General features: G+C 43.3%; 1 protein-coding gene across 4 annotated transcripts in view; it reads left to right on the forward strand.

The window, feature by feature from the left end:
• The window catches only part of bcas3 (BCAS3 microtubule associated cell migration factor), an 891,691-nt gene that overhangs the window by 488,725 nt on the left and 383,358 nt on the right, over positions 1–19,608 (forward strand). For all 4 annotated transcript variants that reach the window (XM_080210581.1, XM_080210584.1, XM_080210583.1 and 1 more), the window contains one exon: positions 11,419–11,522. In XM_080210581.1, the coding sequence (XP_080066707.1) occupies positions 11,419–11,522 (104 nt within the window). The remainder of the gene's footprint in view (positions 1–11,418; positions 11,523–19,608) is intronic.

Below are 19,608 nucleotides of genomic sequence, written 5' to 3' on the forward strand. Positions count from 1 at the left end.
AGTGAAGAACGTATCTCAGATATCTCTCCTATATCCCCCACCATGAACCTTATAGTTATGCCCCCTAGTAACAGCTACGTCCACCTGAGGAAATAGTCTCTAAACATCCACTCTATCTACACCTCTCATCATTTTATATACTTCCTGCATTTAGGAAAAGCTAATTTAATGCAAACTAATCATGATACCCTCTGACCTTCCCCTCCCTGACTCTGAATAACGTGAACTCAGCAAAGGCCTTGGTTTTATTCCTTTGCGCCCTTCTCAATAAATTTCAATCTCTGCACAGTGCTGAGCCCTCCTTTTGTTACCTCCGCCTCCATGCTCACTTCTTTGGCCTAGAATCTTCCCCCAAATTAGTGAGCCTTTTAACCCACCTCCAATATTTTCCCTCCACCTGGATCCTTCCTTCTGAACTCTTACCCTCTATAGATCCTTTCATTGAAAACTGCCAGTGTAATATCAGCCATCTCAGTTTTTCTTCTCCTCCCACTCAGTCCAATCTAGCTCCCTTTGAATTTGTAACAGTCTGTTCTCTCAGGTTCAACCCTGACATCATCATCAAAGCTATGGACAAGGCTGCTGATGTTCACGTCTCATGTCCTGACCAAGCAAAGGCCAAATATCTACTTCCTCCTACCTCCCCCCGAGATCATGACCGCAGTACCTGACATCAAGCTGTTGTTTCCAGAGGAAAAAAAAGCTCAGTCCTGATGAAAGGACATTGATCTGAAACATTAACTGTTTTTCTCTCCACAGATGCTACGTGACCTGCTGAGTACTTCCAGCATTTTCTGTTCTTATTTCAGTACAAACTAGTTTGTGCCTGTCATATATTAGATGTGTTGACCAGTAGTACTAACAAGACAAAAGTTGATAAGGTGCCAGACTGTGAGTTTTGAACCAGCTCAACACTGATTTATTTAAGAGCCATTGCCAGATTGAAGTCATAGAATCATAGAATCATACAGTGCATATGAGACCCTTTGGCCCATCGAGTCTGCATCAGCACACGGGCAACACCTGAACTCCCATCAATCCCATTTACCATGGATGCTATGACATGCCAGGTGCTCAGCCAGGTATTTTTTAAAGGTTGTGAGGCAACCTGCCTCTACCACCCTCCTTCCAAAGCGTATCACCTCACACTTTTAAGATTTAAATTCCATCTGCCACTTATCTGTTCATTTGGCCATTCCATCTATGTCTTCTTGCAGCTCAAGACACTCCGCCTCACCATTAACCACTAATCTTTGTGTCATTCGCTAATTTACTAACCCTACCCTCCACAGAATCATTTACGTCTTTCATATAAATGATGAATAATAGGGGAGCCATGTGGTATGCCACTGGACACCAGCTTCCAGTCACTAAAGCAGCCTTCATGGAAGAGAGAGGAAAATTTGCAAATACCTCTGGTGGTGTCACAACATGTTATGTGATTAATCACACAGAGATACATTGTGTTACATTACATAACATCCCTACCCCTTTACTTCAGTAGCACAACAACAAACTTTTAAACAGGAATGATTCACCAGATGAAGAAGCAGCGCTTCTAAACAAACCTTTTGGACTTTAACCTGGTGTGAGACTTCTTTCTGTGGAGGAACAAAGTGAAATTTATTGCCAGATATTCAAAGCAAAATGGTGACCTATCTATACGCGTGCCTATATTTACCCGTGCCCACTATATGCATATGGATTCTAATCATTTTGACCCCCCACCCGCCCCCCACTACAGTTAGATGTCTCCCTGCTAGCTTTCACACCCTTCCGCCTGTGATGACCTTGGTGGGCGTTCAGGGAGGGTGGGGTGTTGCACAGGATCTTCTTCCTTCAAAATTTACACCAGTCAACTTGACTGTTGAGTGGTCAAGGCATTTCGCTGAGAAATGAACCGGCAAATGGCTATCACTTATTCGGTTTAGCCGAAACATGCCTACATCTTCTTTCCATCCGCAAAGAACTGGGCTGTATGTTATTATATGTAGCTTCCAAAACGGAGTCAGGAAGATATAAATCTGTTTGCATCGTTGGCTTTGGTTAACTGACCTCAACCAGGGTGGCTACAATTAGATTTAGCACCCAGGCTAAAAGATTCCCAATCAGGATTACTTGTTCCTGATCATTATTCATTGAACTCAACTGAAAGTGTATGTATGTTGGACATCAACTCAGGACAGAAACCAAGATGAGGCTCAAACACTCCCTGAGTTACAACAGTGTAACGTTAGAAACATAGAAACAAGAAGCAGGAGTTGGCCATTCAGCCCTTTGAGCCTGCTCCACTATTCATTTTGATCATGGCTGATCATCGAATTCAATAGCCTGACCCCCCTGCCCACCTTCGCCCTATATCTCTCAATCCCTTTAGCCCCAAGAAATATATCTAATTTCTTCTTGAAATCAGACAACATTTGACCAAATTTGAAATAAATGCTAATTTTAAGGTGAGCTGCCAGAAGTTACTATGGAAGCTGCAGCCTTATAGGAACATAGTAATTAGAAGCAGAAGGAAGCAAATTCAGCCCTTCGAGCCTATTTCACTATTAAATCAGTTCATGACTGATCTCTTCCTGGTCTCAAATCCACTTTCCCACCTGTTTCCCTTATCCCTCTTTCCCTTTTGTAATTAGAAATGTGTCTATCCACCCCCCCACCTTGGAACCGTTCAATGATTCAGACTCCACCGAGCTATGGGGCAGTGAGTTCCACAAATTCACCACCCTTTGCAAGAAGTAGTTGAAATTGATTTGATTTATTATTGTCACGTATTAGTATACAGTGAAAAGTATTGCTTTTTGCACGCTACACAGACAAAGCATACCGTTCATAGAGAAAGAAATGAGAGAGAGCAGAATGTAATGTTACAATCATTGCTCAGATGTAGAGAAAGATCAACTTAATGCGAGATAGGTCCATTTAAAATGCTGATGGCAGCAGGGAGGTTGGTTGAGTTGGTTAGTACATGTCCTCAGACTTGTATCCTTTTCCTGACAGAAGAAGATGGAAGAGAGAATGTCAGGTTGCGTGGGATCCTTAATTACGTTGGCTGCTTTGCCAATGCAGTGGGAAGTGTAAGCAGAGTCATGGATGGGAGGCTGGTTTGTGTGATGGATTGAGCTGCATTCACCTCAGTTTTAAATCTACCGCCTTTCAATCTATACCTGTGACCTCGTGTTCCAGATTGCCCCTTAACAGGAATCACTTGATTGACATTTACTTTATCAATCCCTTTTAAAATTTTATGTACCTTGATCAGATCCCCTCTTAACCATCTAAACTCCAGCGAGTTCAAGCCCAAACTGTTTAATCTTGCCTCATACGTCAACCCTTTCATCCTGGAATCAAGCTAGTGAACAAGAAAGGATAAAAAGAAAGCAGCTGGCTTGTGAATGTTCATTTGGAAAGGAGGGGGCTTGCCTCACCAGCTTTGGGCCATAGGTGACTCCAGTCCTGTGCTATATACAACTAAGGATGGACAACATGCAAGTAATGCCAGGGGGCTGGATCTCAATGATGAAGAATTACCAAGTTGGGTGACTGGCCAGCACCCATGGGATGAATCCCCCAAAAAATGAGGTGAACCACTTAGGAGAGAATGAGGAAAATTGGGGATCAAAATAACATGGGTGTATCTGGGCTGCATGGGGTTAAAATCAGCAGTGAGGGTGAGAGCAATAAGGAAAAACAAATGGGACAACATGGGCATCATTAAAGAACAGCTCAGTCCTAGAATTTGTAACTGTCTATCATTTTGTTCGCGTATTAGCATTTTTGTCAGTTGTTTGGTTACATTATCTATCCAACTGGAGATGAAAGCCCCCAGCTGACCACTCACAGAGACTTTGCACAGAACCTCATAGGCTGCCGCAGTTAGCTAGTGATCAGATGTCTGCATTAGCAGTCATTATCCTTGATTAGAGTTGACCTTTGCCCTCTGGGGTCAGCAAACAAATACTCATTGTCTTTTTTCTCTCCCTCTCTCCACACTGGGGACCAGCATGATGCTTTTACCTTTCTTGACAGAATGCGGAAGGTTGTGCTTTTTGTTGGGTGTTTTGAATTCCTTGTCGCTACTTCTGCAGAATAAACCTTTCCAGTAAATTTAGAATGAGACTCCCTGTGTCTGTGGTAAATCAGTGATGCACAGGTCCCTGTGTCACTGAACAAGTTTTGGTATTAATGACCAGAATAGCTATAACACAAATAAAAATCAAAATTTTGGTGGTGAACGTCAGGTTCAGATCCATTGGGTCTGTCACAGGTGATATGTATTCTTCCCAATTCTCTCAACATCTTTCCTGAGGTAATCTTTTCTTGGGCTACGTAGTTACGGCTAGCCCTGTCTCCCTCTGACCGTTCACCTTCTGTGAGTGTGGACAGGGGCTGTCAGCTGGCTATTCCAAATGGGGTAGGGGTGAACCTTCAAGGACACCTATGTCTGATGCTAATCCTGTTTTCTCCAAGTCAGGGGTGACTGGAACAGGGTCAGGAGCAGCAAGCATCCCAAACTCATGGCACTCAGCCCAAATGTAATGCTCCTGAGTCTGCCCCTGGAAAGTTAGAAAGAAACTGTGTTTAAACCTGGGCTTTTGTATCTTGTCTGAATGCTGGCTCACACACACGAGCGATCATTCATTGGATTTGCCCTTTTCCACTTAAAAGTTTGAAGAGTAACCATTATTACTGCATTGAGACGTTCCATCAAAGTCAGTGTTTTTGACAAGCAAATCATTGCTTTGGCAATTCGCTATTTTAAAACAAATCACTGCTTCCTGTACTTATATTAATGTGAGGAGATACAGCCTGTCTCACAATGATATCTACATGTCTCCTTAGCGAAGGCTCCAGGTTATTCTGAGCAACAGTTCAGGAGATCATTTTTAATATTCAGATCAGGAGTCACCATTTTGCTTCTGTTTATCCTTTTGTCGCATTCAACCAACCCATTCTCTTGAGGCATTAACCCTTGCTGGCTGAGACTGTATGGGTGCTGCTCTCACTCAAGGCTGATCCTTTGTGAGAGGGAGAGAGAGAGCAATGACCATCAGCTGCAGAGGACACCAGAGCTCAGCTCAACCCTGACCTTATCCAAAATCTGTAGAATCATCAGCATTTAGAGCAGAGGACATTTCAGCCCACCATGCCTGTACCAGTTATTTGCCAGAGCAATCCAAATTAAATCCTCCTATCCTGTGTTCTCCCCCGAGTCATGTACCTTCCTCTCTTAGAAATATTTATCTAATTTTCCTTGCTGTGCATTGGTCTTTGCCTCAATCACACTCCAGCCATAGTTTCCAGTCTGGGAAGAGGACATTGACATTGTCAGTGGACAGCCGTCAAGAATTAGAATCCTTGCTTTTTTTTCTGATGATGATGACTGTAAACTGCCTTTTTAATATCTTTTGTCTTAATATTCAAGGCTCACTTCAAGATTTTATATTTGTGAAATGAAAAGAATCTGAACTGATGTAGGAGTAGTTGTGTCACCTCCCAGCACTTTCAAGTTCCCTCTACTCGGCCCATTGGCCCCTCCCTTTCAAATCACCATTATAACTCCTTCCTCAAGTAGCTCACCCTGGATTCTCTATCCTTGCAAAGTACTGTGCTATTCTTAATCTCCCTGTCCTCTCCAAAATTCTTGAACATTTTGGTGCCTTCTGAATCCATGCACATCTTTTCCATAACCCTATATTTGAATCTTTCCAATAGAGTTTCTGCCCTTGCCACAACAATGACAGTCCCAATCAAAATCCTAAGTGCCGTCCTATGTGGTGACAGTTATAGTGCGCTTTCGCTTCTCTGCAACGTTTCATACAGTCGACCCCCTCCCCTTCCTCCTGCAATGCCTGTCCTTTGTCCAATATGCTAGCACTGTAATTGCTTGTCTCCACTGTTCTCCATCTACTCAAGCATCTCCAGCATTTGCTTCTCTTTTGTGTCTGCAGTGTTATCTACATCATTTTTCCACCTTAAGTTTTCATGCTTCCTTGCCTCCTTTAATTCCTTTCAAATCTCTTAATGACCAATTCCCTCCCTAATTCTGTAACCTTCTTCAGTCTTATAACTCTGTGAAACTGCACCTTTCATAATTCTGCTCTTTCATTCCTTTCTCCTTCACTACTCCCCAGTTGGCAGCTCTGCCTTCAGTCCCCATGCTCTGACATTTCCTTTCTAACCTCCACCCAGTGTTCACGACCCAGCTGGTTTCTTCTTTGGCCCAGCATGCATTTTTCTCTGCAAAATGCTTTGGGACATTTTTCTGCATTTAAAGGCTGTTGTTTGGTTAATCTAACAGTGCTCGCTCATCGCTGTGTAGTTTTATACTTGTAAATAGCCTGGTCATTTATTTATTTAAGGAAAACTAAACTTCAAGAGTTTTGCATCCCTTTCTGTGGAATAAAATCTCCTCTAGTCGAGGGATTTCCTGTGTATCATCTCCTTGCTAGAAGTAATTGTGACCTCTTCAGAGTTACACTTGGATTTTGAAAGCATAAAAATTGTAGACATTGCCAATATAATCTCTTGTGCATTTCAATCTAGAGTAAAATTCAGATGCTTCAGGAAACAAAGGTCCTGAAAAAATCTGTAGCTTCCTAATTTCCAAAATCAGATCTTTCATACGATGCATGTTTTTGCATCGTTCAGCTTAGTTTCTGACTCTGACTGGATGCTGTATTCATCCAGCCAGTTTTTGATGGTAATTAAAGCCTTGCTGAAAGAAACCTGTTTGAATTTAGGAAAAGGCTTTAATTTTTTTATGTAAGAGTGGATGGGCCCATGTTTGTAGATGGGGTTGCAGAGCCTAGTTCATTTAAATTAGCAATCTTGCTGATTCGTAAGACTGTTTGATCAAATTGACCCAAGGATATTATAGCATATGGAACTTCACGTAATTTTCCATCAGTAAGCTAGTTCTTCTATTCCACATCCCTTCTGTCCATTTCATTTATTGTTCAGAAGCTGGGATCTGGGCAGGGCACTTGCTTTAAGTGTCCAAGTTGTTATATCATTGCTCATTGGAGTCATACAGGACATATATATAAGATAGTTACTAATAAATCCAATGAAGACTTTGGGAGAAACTTCTTTACCCAGAAAAAATGAGGGATTTGTTATCATGTGGAGTCAATGAGGAGAACACAGTGGCACAGTGGTTAGCACTGCTGCTTGACAGGTGGTTGGGGCGGCACGGTGGCACAGTGGTTAGCACTGCTGCTTGACAGCTCCAGGGACTTGGGTTCGATTCCTAGCTTGGATCAATGTCTGTATAGAATGTGCACGTTCTCCCCGTATCTGTGTGGGTTTCCTCTAGGTGCTCTGGTTTCCTCCCTCTGTCCAAAGATGTACAGGTTAAGTGCACTGGCCATGCCAAATTTCCCCTTGGTGTTCCAGCATGTGTAGGTTAGAGGGATTAGTGGGGGTAAATATGGTTCTATGATTCAAAGAACAGCATAGATGTACTTAAGGAAAAATTGTATCATTTCAGTCGAGACATTCTAAAGGAAATTAAATCATATGTGAAAAGAAAAAAATGGGAAGGGCTATGGGGAAAGGCAGGCTAGTGACTTCAAGTGCAAAGATCCAGCATTAACGTGACAGGTCAAATGGCCTCCTTCTGTGTAGTAACCATTATGTGATTCCACAAATACATGAGAGAGAAGGGAATAGAAGGATGTGTTGTTAAGCTGAGATGGTGAAAATTGTGAGAAGGCTGGTGTGGAGCATATACTCAGTTGGACAGAATGGCCTATTTCTGTACTGTAAATTCTGCTTAATTAAGTGCCAAATTAGTGCAATGGGGGTCTTGTCAGTGTCAGTTTCACTAGGTCATGGTTAGGGGCAGCAGCTTGGGGACCATATTTCATATAATCCTACAGTGCAGAAGGAGGCCATTAGGCCCATCGAGTCAGCACGAAGCACAATCCCACCCAGTCCCTATCCCCATAACCCCTTGCATTTACCCTAGTTAGTCCCCCTGACCTTTAAGGGGAAATTTAGCATAGCCAATCCACCTAACCTGCACATCTTTGGGGTGTGTGAAGAAACTGGAGTACCCAGAGCAGACATGGTGAGAATGTGCAAACTCCACACAAACAGTGACCCACGGCCGGAATTGAACCCAGGTCCCTGGCACTGTGAGACAGCAGTGCTAATCACTGTGCTGCCCATATGTGTTCCCCACTGATGTGAACCTCTGCTGACGAGGTCGGAACCCTAAGTGAGCCCAGACAATATCATTCCAGGCTGGCTAAACACAGTTAAATGCCCCCATAAATATTAAAATCAGCGGCGCGAGGTTGATTATGTCAATATAAGTGGCCTGGGAAGATCACAACCAGCTGGAAGCCAGATACCATTTCCATTATTAGCCTCCCGCTTACATTTCTGCCCTGCTACACTATTTGAGCAGCGGTTCGGGAATATCGCACCCAGAATGCCTGAATGTGCATTACTGAGCAACAATAAAATCTGTTAGAGAAATTTCACTACTTAGTCACACACCTGAAACCCCGGTTACTCTCCTTATTACTCATGAACGCTCATCCCTTCCTTTCTGAGCCAGAGGAACAGCTTCTCTTATGCTCTGCCTTCCTTGGTGATGGATTCACCTGTTTGTCCTCTCTGTAAGAAGATAATGCCAGTTGCACCATACCATACCCATCACATGGTGGCTTTGCCTGCACTGACACACTAAATATAAAGAAAATTAAGCAGTAGAAGGCATGTACCGGGAGAGCAGTTAATAGCTAAGATGCCAATACATTGGGAAAAAAATAAATCAATTGCTTTAAAAAAGTATTGATGAGATTAAAACAAAGAAATCAATTTTCTAAAATTTGACCTTTGAAGTGTTCAGAGTCTATTCGGCGTAAAAGAAAGGGAAGAGAAAATGTCCGACTGAGGGGAACTCTGGGCGCCTGGTGCAGGCATTGTCCTGCAAGGGACCATATCCCCTGGGTGGAGAGATGAGCCACAAGGTAATAGCACAGTACTCTGACCACTCCTGTGGGACTGACTAATGAAGGATAAGAGAAATACAATCTTCATACTGGCTGACTGTTAGAAAACTTTAATAATTAATTAGCATAGTGCTATTGCACCCCAGGGTCAGGGATCAAGGAGGAATCTTCAGGCAGCTTTACATGCAACATTGAGTGGCCATGTTCAGGATGTAAGTGTGATGAAAATGATCTTTGTTTAGCTAATTTTACAGAGTGGTATAGAAATAGAGAAAGAAGTGGCAAGGTATGATTTCATGCCTTCTGATCAAACAAGCTATTCTGTTTTGTATTTTCATGGAAATTTTCTAGAGTTTTTTTGTATTTCTGACCAAGAGTGGAGATTGGATAATGCTCCAATAGCACCTCTGCCTGTAATAGCTGAGACTTTGACTACATTTGAATGTGTGCTTGAGTGATTTAGTGTGTCCAAATGGGAGAAAGTGTCAAAGGATGTTAGTTGACGGTGACTGACTTATACTGTTATAGCGTGGGATTTTGATATTTTTAAGCTGGTGTTTGGGATCATACTCTGCAATTCAGTTTGTTTTTCCAAAAGAAATTTCTCTATGACGTAGAAAAGTCCTGTTATTCCCGGTAATCAGGGTCACTGGTTCACAGTGAATGAATAAATCAAGTTCTGTTTTTATGATATGAGGTTGTGTCATGTTCTTACTGGTGTTTGGAGATCGCATTCTGTGATTTTCCATGAAATCTTTGACCTTACTTTACATGTAAGTGGAAGAAAACACTGGGCAAAGCAGGTATATACATGCCTAACAAGAGAAAAGACTGGTTCATTTTTTTAGGTGGAGTCCTTGTTTCAGTTTTGTTGTTAGGCGTGAATTTAATTTGAGGTGTAGCATGTGTGTGCGTGGAGCGTGTGTGTGGAGCGTGCATGTGTGTGTGGAGCGTGTGTGTATGTGGAGCATGTGCGTGTGTGTGTGTGAAGCATGTGTGTATATGTGTGCACAAATGAGGAATGAATGTGGGGCAGCTGGTCTAAGTGTGATTGTGCTTTAGGCTATATTCATGCATGGGATAATATTCATGAATGTTTTACATAAAATCGGTGGAAATCGCAAGTGTGGACTTTATTTCATGATGTTACTGTATCTGATGTTAATAGGCCGCACCTGAGAATGAATGAATGACTTTTCTAAAGGAGATTTCCATGTTGTAAATCCTTTTTCTAATAGGCTCTAGAGAGGATGAGACAGAGTGTATATGCTACATGACTAATGGCAAGTGCTCTCATATTAAACACTGTGACTGAACACTACTCAGCTGTTTATGACTCTCACTCACTTCCTGATAACTGAATGATTATTGGCAAACAGGTTATTCAGTGAACAGGAAACAACTGCTTCTCGTTAGGTTGACATGAGCAGACACAATCTGTCTCCGACAGATTTCTCCTTGTGTCTCCGGCAGAAAATGGTTCAGACCACAGTATGTTATCATTAAAGAGGAATTGAACTTATAATTGTAATTGGTGGTCAGGTGAAATGTCATTTGCTCATGCTGCTGTGCCCTGGATTTGTTTCTGTGAAGAGCAGGTCAGAGCCATACTGACTTCTTCTTCGGAAGTTGAGGAAATGATTGCAGAGAGGAATTTCCTGCTGCAAGCACTTCCTTCATAAATTTGATTGTTCAGTGGACAGGAAGCATTTGCAATAACTAGGTCTTTCCCACAGTTGCACTAACACATCTAATATAGAGACCAATATCTCATAATGTAATATTTAAATAGCCATTTACCAATAGACTATCGGGTTCCATGGACCTTCGAGGGCCTGGGAAGAGATGGCAAACACTCCTCAAAGCCGTCAGATCTCTAACCATTAAAGCAAAGAATACCAAGTCCTTTTTGAATTCTGCACTAAGGAATTTTCTTTATGTCCTTTTGTACTTAGTTGCACATTAATTACTTTTGCTAAACTGCTGCCATCAATGATAGGTTTGGATGGCTGATTCTGTCTTTTGCAAGGTTAGAATGGAAGCTTTCAGAGAGCGTGTGAGTAAGAGATCCTGGGAGGAGGAAGGAGATGTGTAAGAAGGAGATTTTGTCAGGGGTCTTTAGCAGTGTGTCAGAGTGTGCAGAGGATCTGGAAAATGTGTTGAGAGGGGCTCTAGGACTGTTACTAATTACATACTCCCTGAGAAGGCGTCAGTATTTGTAAGTGGCCAGTGTTTTCAGGGGTTTATAGGATTATGGAAGTCCTCCTGTGGATTCTCTGAGAATGTATCACAAGTTCATCTGCACAAAAAGGCTTGAAAAAAAAACCACTGTTGTGCACCATGTTGCAATGAAATACAGAAGAAAATGCTAACTAGAAAGTTAGACTGAACACATGTCCCTGTTAGATTGCCAACAATGTGTGGTCATGATGTTTTCTTCTCTTGACAGTGGTGTCACCCAGCAGTCCTGCACCCACTTTTCTATCTCACGAGTCTTATGATAGCCTGGGATCGGACCACAGTTGCCAAGAAGATGAAGAGTGGCTGTCACAGGTGAGGATTGCAGGACATTTCTTCCTGTTGCTACTAATGAAGCAGAATTCTTGTGATTATCATTACTTTCCACTCTCCATAAACATCAGTTCACTCACAACTCTGCTGCTGTCCATTCACTTATCACCCTGTCTTCATTAACCTACCCTGGCACTCAGTTTGGCAATTCTGTGATTCAAAAATGCTCATTTTTGGATTTCAAGGGCCTCATCCTTCTTATCTCTGTAATCTCCTCCAGCCTTCGCCCTTCAAAATCTCTGCTTGCCATCCATCCTGGCTTCTTGCTCCATCACTCCATCATTGGCAGCCAACTGCATCGTCCCTAGACTCTGGTGTTCCATCTCTAAACCTTTCCGTCTCCCTACCTGTTCCTCCTCCTTGAAGATACTCCTCAAAATTCATCCCTTTTCACTTATCATAATGTCTCTTTTTGTAGCATGGTGTAAAATTCTGGGCAGGAGCCATTTTGCGACATTAAATGTGCAAGTGATTATTTTGTTTGATCATCTTTAGCAGAGAATTATATCTTTGAATTATCTGTTTAGACCAGTATTTCCTTTCGCAGCAAATTTCTGACACATCCTTGTTGTAGAAAGAAACAATTTGTAATTGTATATAGGACAGAATTTTCCCAGCAGGCTCTGAACTCCACCACTGGATTGGAAAGATCACATGCCCACATTGGGTGGAACCTTGTTGAGGTGTCAGGAGTCTCGTGAGAGACCTTTGCTGTCTTCTTGCAGGAAGGCCCACCGAACCATGGAGCAGTGGCAAGGCCAGTGATGGGTCCTCCCCTGGAATCAAAATCCTAGGGGTGGAAACCTCACTACTGCTGGCAGCTTTTGTGTGCTGCAGTGCCACTGAGGAAACCATGACTGCTGCAGGAGATCCAGATTGTGGAATACCCAGGTCACAGGTAAGTAATGTGGGAGGGAAGTGTGGGAATGGCAGGGGTATGGGGGAAGGGAGGGGTGATTCAGCGGCAAGGGCCCTCAGTGGGTCCCTCACCTATTCCTGATGTTGAGTTCCTCAATCAGGCATTGGGTGTCTTTGATCAGGGAACCTCTCCTCTTCTGCTGACTGCAGTCAGACCAGAGGGTGTGGGAGATGAAGCTCCTCCAGATGTAGGGGGCATGGTTTAAAAATAAGGAGTCTCCATTTAGGTCAGAGATGAAGAAAGATTTTTTTTTCAGGGGTTTATTAATCTTTGGATTAATTCTCAATTTCCCCAGAAAGCAGTGGAGGTTGAGTCATTGGCCATGATCTAGCGGCCTAGTTCACCACAGGCACAAATCCTGTAAAGGCCATTAAATCTTACAAGAGAGCCATAATGGGATTTGAGATCTTCCCTGTGATCAGACTGAGCTTGAGCCTGATTTTCATGATTTTACATAAATATTAATATAATTAAAAGGCCTTTGCCATTTGCGTCTGCTCATGACATATCCTCCCGCCCTGCCGGTGGCGTGAAAAGCAAAAACCAGACACAATAACCACAGGGGTTGAAAGCCAAAGCTGGGCAATGAAGCATCATAGGGCTGTGCCAAATGGGCACATGAAGGGTGCAGTGCCAATGGGGCACTGGCAGGGAGGGTAACCCTCCTCCATTGGGGGCAGCGGGGCCTCCCTTTTGTGTGGTTGGGGGAGAATACTGATGACTGCATGGGAGGTGGGAGGAGAGGGGAGAGCACCGCTGATTGCAAGCGGACTTTATATGTAGTTTTGAGATTGGGGAGCCCTTTAAAAATGGTGCCTTGATCTCAGAATTCCTGCTTTACTGGCATGTTTAGGCCCCACATCTGTTTAATTAGGCAAGAAAAGGCATCTATAAAGCAGCTTTTCTGGCCTGATACAGCGCTCTGCAATTTTGGGACATTCTAGCCATTGAATATATACAAGGCTGAGCTCAGCAATGTTTTAATTGACAAAAGCTTTGGGGTTATGGATGATGTATAGGCAGGAAAGTGAAATTAAGGCCACTGTCAGAAGAACCATGATCTTATTGAATGGAAGAGAAGGCTTGATGGGCCAAATGGTCTACTCCTGAGATTTTACATGGCGGACTGTGGCTGCTGCTGCACACAGTCAAGCAGTTAGGACATCCAAGTCTGTCTGATGTGCTGTCTCTTACCTGACTGTCTCCAGGAGGCCATCTACAGGCAGCCAAAACTAGTCCCTTTGGGAATCTGGAAGCCAACTGGAAAATCCGTTCTCGCCCCCATTGTGCCTCTAGGAAAATAACCGTGTGGAGATGTGATGTGGGATTGGGAACTGGCATGCAGGCTGCAGGCATTACTTTTAGAGCCCATCCATTTCTGTTCCCAGAGCCGACAGCGGCTCATATTCCTGCCCATAATGTCTGGTCACCCCCTTAGGACATCCAAAATTCTAAACAACCAATTAATTCTAGAATGTAGACACTGTTATTTTACCAAACAGAGCAGTCGCACAAACACAACATGAGGTAAATAACTAGACAATCTTTGTGATAGGTTTCCCCTGGTTGGGGATGGGCATGTTGGCCAGGACACACAGACATGTCATCCTTGATTCAGCAAGTAGAACCTTGATTTAGAAACTCATCTAAATGATACCATATCTGACGCTACAGGATTTCCACAGTACCTCTTAAAGGAGGATAGTGAGATCGAAAAGCAGAGAGGGTTAGGGAGAGAATTCCAGTATTAGTCCAGATGTGCTCAAGTCCTGGAGTGGAGCCCTTGAACTAATCACCTCTGACTGTGAGCTAAAAGTAGCAGCGGCTGAGCAAAGTTGATATTTAAAACAAAGTTTTTTTGTAATTCAGACATGCTCTGAGTTATGTTCTGCCAAGTGTTCTGAACCCAAACCCCATGTTTCAAACTGTAAGATGATGTTGTTTTTCTCCATTATAGTGAGGCTATAATATTCTGGGTAGAATGGCATCATCGCGATAAGAGTTTTATGCTGACCTTACAGAAAAAATAGTTGGTTTAATAAAGGAAAATCATTATAAACGTCATGCTGAACACTCATTAAAATCAAAACTCTTCAATAAAGATGACACAAAATGAATACTTGTCAGTTGGGTCATACTCAATTTTTCTAATCCCCAACCAGTGACGGAGAGCTAGGAGCTGTGCAGTAGGTTGGTCAATATTTTCCAATATTTTCCTTTGCACCCACATCCAAGGGTATTGAAACTTGTGCACCCTGTTTTATAAATCATTTCCAACAAACATTAGTTAAGGAAGTATATAAAATCGTGGAATATCTATTGGTATCACTTTGTCAACACAACAAGTAGGAGGCAGGACAGGATTTATTGAGGCATGGAGCAAACCATGTTGCAGCCAGCAAAGTCCATTTACTCAGCAAACATAGTCTATTTATAAAGTGAACTATAGCAAACGATCTACAGAATCTATTTAAATAGTAGATAGGACTCAGGACTGAAAATGCAACCATGTCTCCCAGTAAAAGCAGGGTGATTTCTCTAACAACATGAATGAGTAGAGGAGCAAATCCAGCCACTTACATCAATGTGAGATCCGGATATGATGTACTGGGAGGGATCACCCAAATATCACTATTCTGTTTGGGAATAGTGTTGGCAGAGTCTGCATGTATTAGATATACTAGGGGTACTTTGTAAGTTGAATTATTTGGCCTTTCTTGCTTGTTTTTTCTGAAAATGGATAACTGATTTCTAAATGGAATCAGTGAATGATACGGGAGGAGGCCATTCCTGTACTCTGAAAGAGCTACCTAATTTGTCCCACTTCCCAGCTCTGTTCCTGCAGCCCTTAAATATTTTCCCCTCAGGTATTTGTCCAGATTCTTTTTGAAAATTAATCCACTGAAATTGCTGTTTAGTTAGCTTCCAGCCTGAACCATAGGCACTGATGCAGCATAGAAACATCCTGGAAGGTGATTGTGACCCTCTCACTGTGGTTTGTCAGTGTATCAAACCTCTGGTAACTTTTCTGGTTACTTCAAAATTAACAATTGTAAATAGAATTGCTTGTAATAAGGAGCACAATAATTGAGTGAGGGGAACAGAATGTTTGCTCTATCAGGAAAAGCAAAGGGCCATTAATCATCCCATTCACCCTGGTACCTTCTCCAGCCACGTCAGTCCTGTATAACCTACAAGCAGCAGCTCAGGACAATGCACCCCATTTCCGACAATGTTAGATATACTGTTCTGAATTAATTCCCTGCACTGTGGAAGGTGGCTTGCCTTTATAAGCTACTGGAGGACAGTCCCCAGGGGTGACTGCCCCAGACAGGTTTTAATACAAGAAAAGGTGATGTGAACATTACTGTGCTGTGCGGTAAAAGAGCAGCTGTTGCTGAATTTTCCCGTTCAGCGTGCAGTTCAGTTAATGCATGCTGTCAGAATGCAAGGTAGGTACAATATGTCTGCATTTGATGGAACAGCCGGTACAGCAGTAACAGCTGGCCATGGCCTCAGTGAAAACTGCATAAGCATCTGCTCATTTTTCAGCTCTGCAACACTGATGGTGTCAGTGATTAATCTGCAAAGCTGTCGTGTTTTTCTCCCCTGCGCTTTTTTAAAAAATGGTTGCGCTGATAGGAAAATGTAGAAATGCCTAAACATGCAGAGTTCTCTTCATTTCTTTTGAAAAGCTCCCTTGAACTTCTGCCATTCCAACTAGAATGGAAGGGTTTGTCTAGAGATGCATTGGACATCAGTGACGTCTGACGTGATCCAGCTTGTGCTGAATCCTGTCCACACCTCCTCTCTTTCACCATCCCGCCCACCCAGCTTCAGCGGTCAGTACTTATTCCTCCCACACTGTACTGGAACAACTGCAAATCTCAAGGGCCGCTCCAGAAAATATTCAGCGATATTCCCACTTTCTTTGTTCTTTAATCAGCCCATACTTGTAACATGTGTTAACGTGATTATTATCAGTAGAGTAATGGACCCCAGGACCAGTCACACACTCATGATCCATTCAAGGGATTCAAATTGTTTAGGAATGGGCTATAGGCTAGAATCTAATCCAGGAGTTCAAATGTTCATATATCGAATAACAGATGCCTGGGAATAAGTTACAGGCTGGGATCTAATGGAGAGATTTAGATAATTTGGTGATTACATGCCATCAGTTTAATCAAGGGGTTCAGGTATATCTACGAAAAGTAAATATTGACCCAGACATGGATTATAGGCTGGAATCTAATTGAGGGGATCAGGTGATTTAAGTATAGAATGACAGACACCTGGGACTGATGACAGGCTATTAATCTAAAAGGTTCAGATGACATCATAAAATGAGAGAGAAATTTAAGCAATCTAGAATTATCATGTGATCATCAATATAAGATTCACTCCAAGGTTTTTTTGTAATATATAAAGATTACTTTTTAACATTCTTTATTAATAGGGTTGTTTCATTCATTTTTGGGTCAGTTAGTCTTCCCAGGGCAGCTGGCGTGGTGGACATCGATGACAAATATAGTGTGAATTAAACATGACAACATCAGAATATGCAGATTAGCTATTGAGTTGTAATCACTAAAAAAAAATTGAAAAATAATTTCCAGTTGATTATCAAGAGCTGAGTGTGTGTTTTCTGATCGTGTTATCAGAGGAGCTAATTAATAGTGGTGTCAGCCATGGCTCAGTTGGTAACATTCTTGCCTCTCTGACTTGAAAGTTGCAAGTTTAAATCCAATTGCAGAGTTTTGAGCACATAATCCAGGTTTTACACTCCAATGCAGTCCTGACAGAGAGCAGCACTGTCTCGGGTGAGACTGGGTCGCTTTTGCCTGCTGAGGTAGCTGTGTCACTATTGCTCTTTAGTGTCGGGGGATTTGCAGGGTAAATACATAGGGTTTAGGAGATAGAGCCTGGGTGAGATGGTTGTCGGTGCAGGCTCAATGGGCCAAATGGCCTTCCTCTGCACTGTAGGGATTCTGTGACTCTAGCTTATTGGCTTGCTGTCAAATTTTGTTTAATAACATTCTTATGATTGCCTTTGCACAATTTATTTAATTAAAGATGCTAAATAAATGGAAGTTGTTGCACAGAGGTTGCTGAAGTGTGAAGTCACTAATCGTGTAAATGTGAATAAGGTGGCATCTCGTGTGGAATGATGGTTTAGTTTTCACTGAGGCCATGGCCAGCTGTTACTGCTTTATGGGCTGTCCCATCAAATGCAGACAAAGAAATATTGGAGTAGAATTTTGTGCTGATAACTTGAGCGCTGGCTGGTTGAGTTCTGACTGGTTGAGTGCTGACTGGTTGAGTGCTGGCTGGTTGAGTGCTGGCTGGTTGAGTGCTGGCTGGTTGAGTGCTGACTGGTTGAGTGCTGGCTGGTTGAGTGCTGGCTGGTTGAGTGCTGGCTGGCTGGTTGAGTTCTGACTGGTTGAGTGCTGGCTGGTTGAGTTCTGACTGGTTGAGTTCTGACTGGTTGAGTGCTGGCTGGCTGGTTGAGTTCTGACTGGTTGAGTTCTGGCTGGTTGAGTGCTGGCTGGCTGGTTGAGTTCTGACTGGTTGAGTGCTGGCTGGTTGAGTGCTGGCTGGCTGGTTGAGTTCTGACTGGTTGAGTTCTGACTGGTTGAGTTCTGACTGGTTGAGTGCTGGCTAGTTGAGTGCTGGCTGGTTGAGTGCTGGCTGGTTGAGTTCTGACTGGTTGAGTGCTGGCTGGTTGAGTGCTGGCTGGTTGAGTTCTGACTGGTTGAGTGCTGGCTGGTTGAGTGCTGGCTGGTTGAGTTCTGACTGGTTGAGTGCTGGCTGGTTGAGTTCTGGCTGGCTGGTTGAGTTCTGACTGGTTGAGTGCTGGCTGGTTGAGTTCTGACTGGTTGAGTTCTGGCTGGCTGGTTGAGTGCTGGCTGGTTGAGTGCTGGCTGGTTGAGTTCTGACTGGTTGAGTTCTGACTGGTTGAGTTCTGACTGGCTGGTTGAGTTCTGACTGGCTGGTTGAGTGCTGGCTGGTTGAGTGCTGGCTGGTTGAGTTCTGACTGGTTGAGTGCTGGCTGGTTGAGTTCTGACTGGTTGAGTTCTGGCTGGCTGGTTGAGTGCAGGCTGGTTGAGTGCTGGCTGGTTGAGTTCTGACTGGTTGAGTTCTGACTGGTTGAGTTCTGACTGGCTGGTTGAGTTCTGACTGGCTGGTTGAGTGCTGGCTGGTTGAGTTCTGACTGGTTGAGTTCTGACTGGTTGAGTTCTGACTGGCTGGTTGAGTTCTGACTGGCTGGTTGAGTGCTGGCTGGTTGAGTGCTGGCTGGTTGAGTTCTGACTGGTTGAGTTCTGACTGGCTGGTTGAGTTCTGACTGGCTGGTTGAGTTCTGACTGGCTGGTTGAGTGCTGGCTGGTTGAGTTCTGACTGGTTGAGTTCTGACTGGCTGGTTGAGTTCTGGCTGGCTGGTTGAGTTCTGACTGGTTGAGTTCTGGTGGTTGAGTGCTGGCTGGTTGAGGAAACACAGTAAAAAGTCTGACAACACCAGGTTTTAGTCCAACCTATTTATTTGATAATATACTCGCAAGCTTTCGGGTTAGCCCCTTCGTCAGGTGAAGGGGCTAACCCGAAAGCTTGCGAGTATATTATCAAATAAATAGGTTGGACTAAAACCTGGCGTTGTCAGACTTTTTACTGTGTTTACGCCAGTCCAACGCCAGCATACCCACATCATGGTTGAGGAAAATCAGACTGTTGGAACTGCATTCCTGTTACAGGAACCACCTGGATTTCCTCCTATTTAGATTCAGGTGGATTCTGTAACAGAAGGGAAATTCTCCCCACCTATTTCTCTGCTTGGGCAATGGTTCTAACTCGGGCAGGAAACTGAAAATCTATGACCGTGTTTTCCAAAATTTCACTTATTTTGGCACTAGTCTCTAACAAGTTTAGAATCAATGCTGTTGAATTCAGCAGGACCTTCGACAAGTTTGGAGATTTTTGATACACATCACACATCGTGGAGTATGTTTTAGAAATACTTGTGGCACTGTGGTTAGCACTACTGCCTCACAGCACCAGGGACCCAAGTTTGATTCCCAGCTTGGGTCACTGTCTGTGCGGAGTCTACACGTTCTCCATGTTTTTGCGTGGGTTTCCTCCGGGTTCTCCACCTTC

Source organism: Carcharhinus amblyrhynchos, chromosome 23 (assembly GCF_965287045.1).
Source record: "Carcharhinus amblyrhynchos chromosome 23, sCarAmb.v2.hapA, whole genome shotgun sequence".
NCBI classification, from domain to species: Eukaryota; Metazoa; Chordata; class Chondrichthyes; order Carcharhiniformes; family Carcharhinidae; genus Carcharhinus; species Carcharhinus amblyrhynchos.